Genomic DNA, 13239 nt, shown 5'->3' on the forward strand with positions numbered 1-13239 from the left:
GCTGGAGTCACAAAAGTATAGAAATGAAAAAATAAAATAAAAGGATGCATACTCAAATCTGTGCACAATCACTTTATTGCTGTAAGCTTTCGGTCTACTGACCACCTTCAGGCAGCCTGAACTGGGCGTCATCATAATAGGTGTCGCGTTGGGCACTGTCGAGCTTGTGAACAATTATTATACAATACAATATACAGTATTTTTATAGTGAAAATTGCAGATGTACAAGCTCACAATGGGTTGCGATGTGACGTGGCCCGTTTGCTTGTAGCTTGTAGATCATTTCGCTAATTTTGTACAAGAAAGTATTAATAATACAGGTTTAAGTGGTTTACCAGACTAATTCATTTTGTCGATTTAGTCTAAAACAAATCTATTCGTCTTTTAGTGTTGATTCATTGCTATACAAGAAAAAAATATTCTGCTTCTCCATTATTTGATTAACTTACTGTACATCAGCAAGATTATGTCCGTTATTGGTTCTTAATATTTTCAGTTAATTGCTCGGTTAAACGTGAGAATTGCCTGTTTTACACGCTTCTTCAACATGTCTGTCATGCTGTCCCTTCTCCTTTAGGTGACCAGTCACCAACATGTCTGTCATGCTGTCCCTTCTCCTTTAGGTGACCAGTCACCAACATGTCTGTCATGCTGTCCCTTCTCCTTTAGGTGACCAGTCACCAACATGTCTGTCATGCTGTCCCTTCTCCTTTAGGTGACCAGTCACCAACATGTCTGTCATGCTGTCCCTTCTCCTTTAGGTGACCAGTCACCAACATGTCTGTCATGCTGTCCCTTCTCCTTTAGGTGACCAGTCACCAACATGTCTGTCATGCTGTCCCTTCTCCTTTAGGTGACCAGTCACCCGGAGCCTGTGTCTCAGTCCATGAGTCTGCAGCAGCCCCCGCAGCCCCAGTACAACATGCCAGAGAGGGACAAGCAGCTCCTGTTCTCTGACTTTGAAGATCTCAGTGCCTCCTTCCGCAGCCTTTACAAGTCTGTCTTTGAGCAGTCCTTCAGCCAACAGGGTGAGTGTCCTTAACCGTACGAGAGAGAGCCGTGCATGGCTCCTTTTTTATTGAGGGAACATGCTGGAACTGGATTACTCGGCATGAGTTCCGTCCTAATGCCGGTGTGGTCTTAGCAGCTGGAGTCTTTAGTCACTAATTAAGTTTGCCGGGTTCAATGAGTAGTTATTCAATAGGCTGGCTGGCCTGCAGTACAAATCTATATAGGGTATTTACATGGTCCGTGGCCACCCCCGCAAGGACAAGCTCATTCCAAGCCGCACATTCAGAGTTCATGTGTCTAATATTTTAGTCGCTATGTGTAGGGGGGTTACTGCAAATAATAAATTGTTCTGTTAGAAATAATGTGTAATTCATCCTGTTTTCAGTTTTTTTGCTCTACATGAAGTCCATCCAGGCCTGTCATGTGTAAAAAAAAGAAATTGCATCTAGGCTGCATTTCATTAGATGAGTAAAAGAGGTCACATCCAGCTTCAAACCTCGGTAAATCTGCTGGATTGCTGTTCATTTTTCATATTGATGGTGAATTCACATGATATATTGCATAGGGCTGGGGTGAGCGCGGCTTTCCAAAAGCCCAGTCAGTCCATTTTAGACCCAAATGCTTTTTGTTTGTAATCTGATTGACTGATAACCAAAGAGCACTTGACAAGCGGTTTATGACCAACGTAGACAAAGCCTTCCTTGTGTAACCTACTTTCACAAATCAAATGTATTCCATGCTAATGTTTCCAAAGTATTTCCTCTCACTATAATCTATAATCTATGTTTCATCAGTTGAAAGTTGTTGCATTTTTTTATGTGCATAAAAGTAAAAAAATCTCTTAGTCAGACAAGCCCTAGCAATTAAAAAGCGTAAATAATCGAGCGGGGAGGATTTCACACTCTGCCGCTATAGACAGTGAGCTAATTCACTGGCTTTGATAATAGGTAATGAGCTCGCATTATTATTCCGGGGCTGCGTTAATTGCTTTCTGTATTTCCCCAGTTGGACAATAGGCTTTCTGTGCTGATAAGAGATGCACCTTTGTCACCCCTGCAGTGAGTGTTACGTGCCGATTGCGGAGGTTGCGGGGCTGGAGTCAGCTCTAAAAGCACTCCAGTGAAATAGGTTTACCGTGCCAAACCCATGAAGGACAGGGCCTCTTAAGAACCCCCCCCCCCCCACATGCAAATGATTGCTGCCGGGGATTGCAGATGTTCATGCTAGCAGTTGCCGTGCCTGTTCAGAAACATGCATCCGATACAATGCAATTGTCAAAGACGGAGTTGTTTTCTATCTGGAGAGGAGAGGAGGAGGCTGTGGCTAAGCCATGTGAACCTCAGAGACACAAGTGATGCTGAGTCATTCCCTGAACTACGTACGACAAAATGGCAGCTGGTCTGTCTCAGGGGAAGGGCTCCTTAACCACATGAGCCCTAGCATCCTGAACGCTAGAATTCATATGGTTTTGGGGTTCAGCGCAACGCAAGTTTGTAGATCGTAGAATGGCTCTTTTTGTCGAAGTTATTTAGTGTAGAGGAAAGAAAGGAGGGGTCCTAGTATAGATCCCTTGGGGCGCTCCAGTCAACTAAGTACTGTATTTAGGGTACAAGTGAAGTCTTCATCCTCTTATTGGAGGACATTAATGCACATTCAGTCCAGTGATTGCTTTTGCATGTGGATCTCCTTCCTTCCCTTTTCGTCTCGTGCACTGAAAGTGGGTCTCCCCCCGCTCTGACCTACTGTAACTGTGTGTGTGTGTGTGTGTGTGTGTGTGTGTGTGTGTGTGTGTGTGTGTGTGTGTGTGTGTGTGTGTGTGTGTTCTGCGCTGCAGGTCTGATGGGCATTCCAACGGACTCTTCCCAGCAGACGCACACCTCCTGCTCCTATCAGCATTCTCCCAGCGGCGCCATCAGCACCCAGAACAGTCTGTCCAACAACCACCCCAACAGCCACCCCAACAACAGCCACTCCGGCGGCGGCCAGGTGCCCCTGTCCCACCCCACGCAGCAGCAGGCGCACCCCGGCCACGGCTCCCCGCACACGCAGCACCTCCCCCCGCAGCACGGCGGCCCTCACAGCCAGCACGGCCAGCAGCAGCACAGCCAACACAGCCAACACAGCCAACACGCCCAGCAGCAGCACAGCCAACACCAACAGCACCCGCAACACTCCCAGCACCCCGGCCAGCACGGGCAGCACCCGTCGCAGCACCCGTCCCACGGCCAGCATGCGCCGCACCCCGGGCAACACGCGCAGCACAGCCAACACCCCTCCCAGCACGGCCAGCAACACCAGAGCCTCTCTCACCAGCCCCATCCTGCCCAGCAACAGATGGCCTGCAACGCAGGTAAGGCCCCCAGTGCTCGCAACCTCCGACACACTCCTGTTCGGGCAGCCTTCATAGTCACATTCGTTTTCCATCCTCCTCTTCCTCCTCCTCCTCCCCTTCCTGTTTCTGCATCCCCAACCCTCCACCACCTTCACCACCCTCATTCTCTCACCTTGTTTCTTTCAAACACACACACACACACACACACACACACACACACACAAACACACATAAGCTGTGCTAGGAATACACAAAAACCCTGTTAGTGGCATTTGGATTGGGTCGGGGATCAGCGTGGATCATTTGCTGTGCGTGACGGTATTGAGTTCTGGTCTTGGACGCTGAACAGTAAATCATAATCTGATTTATGCTGTTTTTTTTCTGTAATGAGAACAAAGCGATGCTGCATTCAGAGGCGGATGGGTTTTCTTTTGCGGGGTCAACTGGCTCCTCCTGGTGGCCAATACTCAGTACTGTTTTCTGGGCTGGAGCCTGATGAGCTTGCTGCATTTGACTTACATGTGTTCAGATGTTTACAAAGGATCCTGTGCTGTTAAAACTAAACTAAACCAATGTGTGCTGCCTGCAGGTCTGCCCTCTGACTGGTACCCCAATCTGGACGCACTGAAAGAAAGCTGCCGTATCGCCAGCAGCTATAATTGGGCTGACGTTGACCTGTCACCTTTCCAAGGTACCGTTTGGAAAGTAGTCATGCGTGTTGACAAGGCACAAACACACACCCAATATCCCATGATCAGCTTGGCTCAAATTAACCCATTTTGACCTGGGAACGATTCTGCAAATGTCTTCTAAATCTGTTTTCTTGAAAAAGCTAAATTTTTCTATGTCAGTCGTTCTCAAACACTTTCATGTCACTTCTCACGATTCTTCAAAAATAGCAGACCTACAAGCTCGTAGCGCGCCACTCGGTGGCGTGCTATGAGCTTGTAGATCTGCTATTTTCCAATAGCTAAATTATATCATAATGTTTAAAACACCAAAAGGGGTTCCCACCCAAAATGGGTTAAGAAAGAAAGAAGAACATAGAATTGTCTCTTTTTATCGTAATTGCTTTTTTCTATCAGCTGTTACAAACTGTTGGAACCAAATCAAATGGCATTGGGAGCTAGAAGCTCATAATTTGTGTACTGTACTGCACTGGCTTTTGATTGAGTGCTGAAGGGTCGACACTGTAGTGTTGATTAAGAGTTTAATTAAAAGCAGCTCTTCAATTACGTAACTGTGCTTTCAAGTTTAATTACCAAACCATCAAGCTCAGAAGGTCAGTTTATCCAATTACAGTATACTGTAGGTTTGCCAGGTAGAATGTTTAAGATATTGCCCACAAGAGGCTACTCCTATACTGTACAATGTATTATTGAATAGACAAGGGAGTCTATATTAGGCTCTGCTTTTCTGAATTTTGCAGGGTAAATTTTAGTGGCAAATATTGAAAGAGATGGTTTAAATGTGTGTGTGTGTGTGTGTGTGTGTGTGTGTGTGTGTGTGTGTGTGTGTGTGTGTGTGTGTGTGTGTGTGTGTGTGTGTGTGTGTGTGTGTGTGTGTGTGTGTGTGTGTGTGTGTGTGTGTGTGTGTGTGTGTGCGTGCGTGTGCGTGTGCACCCCAGGACTGAAGGAGAGTATGAGACAAGCGGAACTGAACAACTGGTCCCTGGAACCCACCCAGATTGCAGACCTCTGCTCGTCAATTAATCAGTTCTTTGCTCGCACTGGCGTAATCCAGCCACAGGGGGCAGTGCAGCCTTCTGTATGCCATGGCTCCATGCACCCCAGCAAGCCCAGCCAGCACCTCAACACAGGTGTGCCACCCGCCCGTCACGACTAGGTCACTTAGAAGTATACCGTTTATACTGCGTGACATTAGCAAAGTACTGATTTGGTTGATGTGTTTATGCGACACTAGTCTATCATATACTGTACCTTGAAGTGATTTACATTGTACAATGCAGTGGTCCCCAAAGGGTAGACAAAATTGTTTTGCCCACCACACATTTATTATTGCAATAAATAGTCTACGACTTTACAAAAGGTTGTGAATTATTTAAAACCGGTGTACTTTATTCAGTACTTGTATTGTAATTCTATTTAGATTTTGACTTGACCCATTGGTGTTCCTAGAGCTCAAAGTGGATATCATCCAATATAATGCTAATAACTGAGGGACTTTTCTGGCTTTGTTTTCTTCTCAGCTAATCTCTACATGGACTCTAGACAAAGCTTGTCAATGATGGGCCCCCCGGGATACCCCCACATGCCCCCCATGAGCAGTGCAGGACCCACCATGACAGGTGATGAGACCGCCACTTGTCAATGAAATATACCACTTAAGCGTGCTGCCAGTCAAATGTAAAACATAAAGGTTTAGTTATTGTCCAGATCTACAATGCATTTGCTTTTGCATTTTATTTGTCTTTATTGTCTTTATCATTTCTACATCAACATGAAGTAAAGCATGCATTTACACAAACAAAATAATGCAAATAAATGATAATGATAATAATAATCTTTCGGCAAGCCCACGTTGTGAGCTTGTAGATCGTAAATGTCAATTAAGTGAAGGGTTTAAGACGGTGGTTAACTCTAAAACAGTGGTTCCCAAAGTGGGGTCCGTGGACCCCCAGGGGTCCTTGAAGGAGTTACAGAGGGTCCCCAACTAAATGATAGTTGGGAACCATATGGACCCTTATGGGTCTGTGTCTCTGAGAGTGTACAGATGGAACCAAATGGACCCGTTGGGGTCCATTTGGTTCCAATGCCATTAAATGGGGGTCCGTAGCCTTAATGCATGCCAAACTGGGGGTCCTTGAAATTAAACGGATTGAGAATCAGTGCTAGAGCCGTAAAAATCTTCTCTTATGGGGGTCCCTGGCATATATTTTCAAATGGGGGTCCACGGGCTAATTAGTGTCAATTTGGGGGTCCTTTACATGAAAAAGTTTGGGATTGCTGCTCAAAAACCCTGGTATGTACTCTCCACATAGGACACCATGCGCAGATGAACCAGCAGCACATGATCCCGTCTAGAAACTTCCAGATGCATCGTATGCCTGCCGACGACATCCAGGACGACTTTGACTGGGACTCCATTGTCTAGCCCCCCCCCCGAGGACCTCCCCTTTGAAAAGAGGAGGCGAGCAACGGGTGGGAGGAGCAGCGTGAGAGGAGGTGCTGAAGCTGAGCTGACCTGGCCCGCGGGAGGAGAAGGTAGACGGGGCGGCGGCCATCGCGAGTGGGATATCGGGAAGGACATTTGACACTTTTTTTGGGAGACAAGAGAGAGACGGACAAGACTTGAGAGTCCTGACATTTTTACAAACAAAAACGAAAGCGTACAAAAAGAAAAAAAAAGGAAGAAAAAAAAACGATTTTACTTTGAAGACAATCATATTTAGTCGGACATATTTTAAGTGATGGCTCCACGTTCTTGTCAGGAGACAAGTGGCACACATTCATGTCCAAACTACATGTTCCTCAACACCTCAGCCGGCCCCCTGTCCCTGTCCCCAGCCAGCAGCAGCCTCCTAGCGCCTCGCCCACCCATCTCGCTCTATAACTGTTGTGTGATTTGAGCGGCTTGTAATCTTTCTCGTGTTGACATTGGCCTCAGCTGCCTCTTGGATGAGTTTCTCTCATAGTTGTTTTTTTTTTCTCCCCATCCAACCCCTTTTATTCTCATTTTATTTTATTTTATGTTTTGTTTTGTTTTGTTTTTAGGAAAACGCAGGCCGCCTTTATTGAGTAAAATGTGATGGAGTTTGTTGGTCACTTTTGGGAGGACTCGGGTCCTCGTATTGGGGGTTGTTTTAGTGGTGATGTGAGGTTTACAGTAGCTGAGGGTATAAACAGGGTGTGTAGTGTTTAACCGGTCTGAAATCAAATCAAAAAGGAAATAATGGGGCAGAGGAGATCACAAAAAGGTGTCTTCCTCTTAGTGGACTATTATCCCAGAGCCAACCCATCTGTTTCAGCTCATTGCAGCCAGCTAGCTGTGGGAAAACGGTGATTTAAAAAATATATATAATATATATATATATATACAGTATACACACACACATACATACACACACACACACACACACACAGTATGTACTGGCGGTATTTTTGTTTACTGTTTGTCTCAAGCACTCTGATATGTGTGGATCTGATGTGTGTGAGTGGATGGTAATCGCAGAGAGTTCTTTTCATAATATACAGTCATTCAAACCCCCCCCCCCCCCCCCCCCCTACACCCAAGTATGTTCTTCATGTTTGCTACAGCAATCAGCACCTTGAAAAGTGGATGTGTTATAACCTGAGCCATGATATACGTTAAGCCACATTTTCAAAGGGAAAGGCTGTGGATTATTACAAGTCCAGTCTGCAGATCACTAAACCAAGCCCACTACTGGCACAGATGTTTTCACACCAGCATTTTAGCCATAAGCAAGGCTTGCACAAGATGGTCGGACGTGAAACAATTATCCTTGTATTTTAATGCGAACTGTTTGAGAAGACTCCGTGCCTATGTGATTTTCAGAGCACAGAGCTGAGACGAGCACAGATTCTACCGGGAGTCGATTCTCACAAACAAACCTGGTGTGAAGGCCCCTGAGCAGGTGATTGTTGGCTTGGCTTCAGAATGATCCAGAACTTTCTCTTTCTATAGGGTGTGAATGCATTGATTAATCATGACGCGTCTTTACTTGGCATATCTTTGTTCCCTAAATTTAGGGAAGTAATTTACATCCAAAATCATCAAGTTTGTGGCTATTTGCCTTCTCTTGCCTACAGTTTTCATATGCTGTATGTGTATGAAAGTACACATACAGTATGCTACTCAGTCAAATCAAACCTCTAAATTATGTTTTTCTCAAATTTGCCCATTTTTGGCTGTTGTGACCGATGGATAGGTAAAGGTAATTTGCTATTATACAATCATAACGGAATGAGAAATGTGTCTTTATACGGTGCGTTTGATTGTGTGTGCATGTGTGTGTGCATGCATGCACGCACATGTACGTATGCATGTGTGGATGTGTTTTGATTTTATTGTGATTTTAGGGCTATGATTGATTGCTGCAATCATTGCTATGCTATCTATGAGCACAACAAACCGATGCACAAGATGATGATAACGACAGATTTGAGACATATGCATTTTTGTAGGAAGGGTTTTGCATGCATAGCACTGAGTGGTGCTGGCAACCTGTCCTCTCTGTCCCTATACTGAGCAGCTCCTCAGTCACACAGGTGCTGTTCTCTTATGGCACTATGTTTAAAGCCCTTTGCACACTTTCATATTTGATGATTTTTAACTTAGAACACTTCGCTGGATCAGGGACTCCAGTAGTAACTATAGTTTTCATTTCATAATTGAATGACAATCATGGCTTTTTGTTGATGATATCACATATCTTGGTTGTTTTGGGGAAAAAAGGCACTTTTAAAAAAAAGTTTCATGTGGTCAAATAGTGGATATACCTGTACTTCAGGACACATAGTAGTTATGTGCTTCTTTGGAGCTAGAACTGTCCCATATCAAGTTGAGGCCTGCCAGATCTAGTGCTGTGCAGGTAAAGTCTACTTCTCTGGTTCTGTGGATGATACTGCCATTTTCTTTTTCTTTTCAGCTAATATCTTCTTTCCCCATACTAGCTTTCATACTTTGTAGTCCTCTTCTGCTGCTCCGACAGTAGGGCCTAATTTATATGCGATGCATTCTTCTCTTGAAAATAAGTTATTTTCAGCAATTGTACAATGGTAAATTTGGCTTAACCCGAGTATGTGGTTTCTTTTTACTGTATTGTCTGTTTTCCAGAACAGATCAAATCTTCATGTGGCATATCGCCTTGCCTGTGGAAATCAGTCATTTAAGTTTTTAAGCTTTCAGCGTTCAGCAGCTAGAATTGATGAATCAGACACCCAAAAAGGTCAGACAGAATGATCCAAATCGGTTAAGATTCTGCAGCTATGCGTAAAGACAGCAGTGTGAAGAATGAGTGTGCTTTAGTTAGGAGACTTGGAAACTTTTTAATAGGGAACATCTTGACAGCCCCTGGTTGGTGTGAAGGTTTGGTTGGGTTACAATTCTTCCAGGTGAAGATTGTGATGATGCTGTAAGTGACAAGAAAAAAGAAAAAAAAACGGCTTCAGTCCACATGAACCCACAGGAGAGAGTTGAGTGAATGGATATAGCTAAAAGTGAAAACGGTAAACAATGACTGGACCCCAATGTTGTGTTTTGGGTGTATGCGTGTGTGGCTGTGTGAGCAGATTCAGTTGCTTTTTAAAGACAATTCATTTTTTTAACTACCGTTGGAGATAAACCTGCCAGAGAGATTACCGTGATAGAAAAAAAGGAAAACAAAATAGCCTTGTTACAATATGGGAGAGAACTGCCAACAAGTACTGCTGATTGAGGCCTATTTTATTCAGTGCTGGTGTGTCGTCGTGCTTCTTGTAAATATATGTCTTTTCAATCATCCCTTTTTCCTCTTGGGGTTGGGGCATCAAGGCCTTTTTCCTCTTGGGGGTGGGGCATCAAGGCGGGGGGCGGGTGTTATTCATGTAAGAGAGGAGGGAAAAGAATAGAGTATTTTGTTATTGTCCAATGAGAGGGTGACACAGTATGTATATATCTATATTGTATATATGTGATGAAAATGCGTTGGCTTTTTGTGTGACACTACCTTTTACCTGTACTACGGTTCTACATTCAGTGTTTCAATGTTGATAATATATATTTTTTTGTTCCGTTTTCTGTTTTTTTGATTTTGTCTTTGTCATTTCTTGTATTTGTTTTTCCTTTTCTCCTTTTTGTCTTTTTGGTTATTGCACGGTTTATTACTTTTGCTGTCCAATGAGGTGACACAGCTACTCTTTGTATTGGTTTAGTGCTGTAAAATAACTCGAGTGTTATTAGAATTGTCAATACCACCCCAACCCACCCACCCGCCCCCAGCCCACCCCGTTCCCAATATGCATGAATGGCACTTAAAAGAAATAAAATATGTTAACTTCACTGTGGAATAGTGTGTTGTTTGTGAGGTTTTTTCCCCCCCCTCCCCGTAGCCATCATTCTGAACATACTGTGCTTGGCTCATATTTCAGACATGTGCCGAATTCAACAGCAGATGTAGCTGTTACACAATAAGCAAAGAGACAGTGTTTATAGTTATTTTATTCTTTACATACATGTATACAAAGAAATTAAGAATAAATCTTAAGACAATTTGTGGCAAGCTAAATTACTAAAGAATATTTAGTGGTTAAAATCTTTATTGAGAAAAGGCTTGGCTTGGAAAGGTCATGGCTTAAATTTATTTTCGCATACTTCTATGCCTTATATTTGAGGGTAGTAGGGCACTATCAAAAGGAGTATAATATGACTATATAATTTACTTTCTTGCACTCATCTACTGTCTCCATAACATCAAAGTAAATCTTGGCCTGTGCTGAGCAGATATTTCAAATGGTCTTTTCCACAAGTTTGACACATGAATATGACTTATGATTCTGTGTGTGTCAGTGCGTGTGTGGGGGTGGTCTGGTCATACAGTATATGCAAAGTGTTATGCTATACCCTACCCAGCACCCCAGAGACCCTCACTTAGTACTGTATGTAATGTCCATACATAGCCTCAGATAGCCTCAACCTCCACACTGACACACCACTTCCACTGCACATGTATTTTGCAATAAACCTCCATCTTCAAGGCCACAGGAGAATTACAGCAAATTGAGGGACACTTTCTTGTGATCGGAGTCAGTGGCGCTGACTCTCGGTTGCTCTGTTGCAGTGTGTGGCATCGCTTTGACTCCAGTTCAAGAGGACATCATGTTCAAAGCTACTATTCTGCTTCTGTTGGCTCTGGTCCTGACTGTGCAACTATGCTCAGCTGCACCCATAAGTAAGCCATTTCCTCACTCATGTAGGGAAACCTCTACATAACCTCTATATAATTATAGTATGTGTCAAATCAACATGTATCCTGTCAGTAGATGTTATCTTTATTGCAATTAATATTAACCACCCATATATTTCGTCGTCACCTGCTCACAAAATACCTGTGCCGAAAATAGTCAATCTACAAGCTCACAAAGCGTGAGATCGGCTATTTTTGCCAAATGTTGGCCTAGCATGCTCTGAATGTGTATATATGTTTATACATGTATTTGAGTCAAAGTACAAATGTATTGGCCTCAACACATACTTACAGTATCAATGTAAAAGTATGATTTACTCAGAAGAAGTAATGTATGAATGTGTTCATCACTTTAATGTTGCAGCTGGTAAAGGTGGGGCTGATTTTAATTACTTTGTGCTGCTGGGTAGCTTAAAATATAATAATAATAATAATGAATTTTATTTATATTGCACTTTTCATTCACAAGGAATCTCAGAGTGCTACAAGGTTAAAAACATATGATCTATCATAAAAGGTTAAAAACAGGGTTAACACAAAAACAAAATAAAAACAGTGCAAAACAGTGCAAAGCGACAGTTCAGCACAAAAAGGCATTCATTTGTATTATGTTTTCTGTGTTAGATATGCAAATGTCGCTCTAGTTTGAAATGAATCTGTCTCCATTTCACCCCTCGATCTTGGGATCATTAATCCTGTATGAAATGTTAATGAATGAGACAGATTGACATAATAAAACTTAAGAGAATGCTTAGTCTGTTCTCTGACACACCTGCTTCTATACAGTATACCACCCAGTATGACATTTGAACTAAATTTGGTTCCTCAAGGCCCCACCCCCTATGGGTGCCATGTTGCAGTAGCCATACTAGACATGTCTGCAACTATATATATACTGTACATACATATAGTGTATGACACATTATATAATATTGCCGCCCCGCAACACAAAACCTCAACAATGTGTAACCGGTCTCGATTATTTATTTTACAATATTGAAACAAACATTTTCAAGCACTATAAAATTATGGTTGATAAGCTGGAAAATAAATTATAATTGCACAATAATCAAATCATTTAGAATTATTCTGTTTTTGTTTTCATAATTTTTATCCCATGATTTTGCAACCCATTTTTTTCACCCAGTGTCAATTATCTAATGTATACCTGGGCGCTATACACTTCCTCTGCCAACCTGGGGGGTCAGCGGACTGACCTCTTGCTTCCTTCTATGCATGAGGAGTCCAAGCTGCTTCTTTTCACCTGACAGGGGAGAGTTTCCCCGGATGGCCATAGCGCGTGGAAGGAACACGTTTTTCCGATCAGTTCCTTTCCCCTCCATTAGGCGCCCTGGTTGGCCAGGGGTAGGTAGTTTAGAGACCAGGATTACTGCATTTCTTTTGAGAGGGTACCTACCCTAGGGGGCACGGGAAAAACATGCAAACTCCACACAGAAAGGCCCTTTCGCCAACCCCACCTCGGGTATGGGCACTGATGACTCCCACTCCCATGCCCACAGCGTCCCCCACGGGAATCGAACCCTTGACCTTCTAGCTGTGAGGCGACAGCACTACCAACTGTGCCACAGTGCCCCCTATTCTGTTGTTTTGGTAGGCAATTTTACAGCACTCATTGTCATGTTATCTCTGTACCAAAACTTCTGTCCTTTTTGTTTCAGGGGAACCAGTTCAAGTTGCTGATGCGCCTCTAAATGAAGCTGAGGAACCACCTCCCATTGAAGATGAGCAGCCAGTGCTGGTTGTTACCAAGGGACCAGGCCCAGAGAACCCTGTTCAAGCAAACGAGGAACACAGTCCAGTTACATTGGAAGAGCTTTCTCCAGAAGAACCAGCTCCAGAGGAACTCCTCCCAGTTGTAGCAGTGGAAGACGCAGTCCCAGAGGAACATTCTGCTGTTGTATCTGACACGGTTGTTGTTGAGGAACCAGCATCTGAAGAACATATTCCAGTT

The 13239-nt window shown here is 43.5% G+C and overlaps 1 protein-coding gene across 2 annotated transcripts in view; it reads left to right on the forward strand.

Moving 5' to 3' along the window:
• foxj3 (forkhead box J3) overlaps window positions 1-10371 on the forward strand; it is a 108535-nt gene extending 98164 nt beyond the window's left edge. Inside the window, exons 7-12 of one of the 2 annotated variants that reach the window (XM_083771968.1) lie at window positions 854-1028; window positions 2846-3361; window positions 3933-4034; window positions 4971-5162; window positions 5553-5651; window positions 6345-10371. In XM_083771968.1, the coding sequence (XP_083628094.1) occupies window positions 854-1028; window positions 2846-3361; window positions 3933-4034; window positions 4971-5162; window positions 5553-5651; window positions 6345-6457 (1197 nt within the window). In that variant the 3' untranslated portion in view covers window positions 6458-10371. The remainder of the gene's footprint in view (window positions 1-853; window positions 1029-2845; window positions 3362-3932; window positions 4035-4970; window positions 5163-5552; window positions 5652-6344) is intronic. The other variant, XM_083771969.1, reaches the window with a different exon arrangement.
• Window positions 10372-13239: the final 2868 nt, after the last annotated feature.

The sequence above is a fragment of the Protomyctophum parallelum genome (genome assembly GCF_964188405.1).
Source record: "Protomyctophum parallelum genome assembly, chromosome: 8".
In the NCBI taxonomy this organism is placed as follows: domain Eukaryota; kingdom Metazoa; phylum Chordata; class Actinopteri; order Myctophiformes; family Myctophidae; genus Protomyctophum; species Protomyctophum parallelum.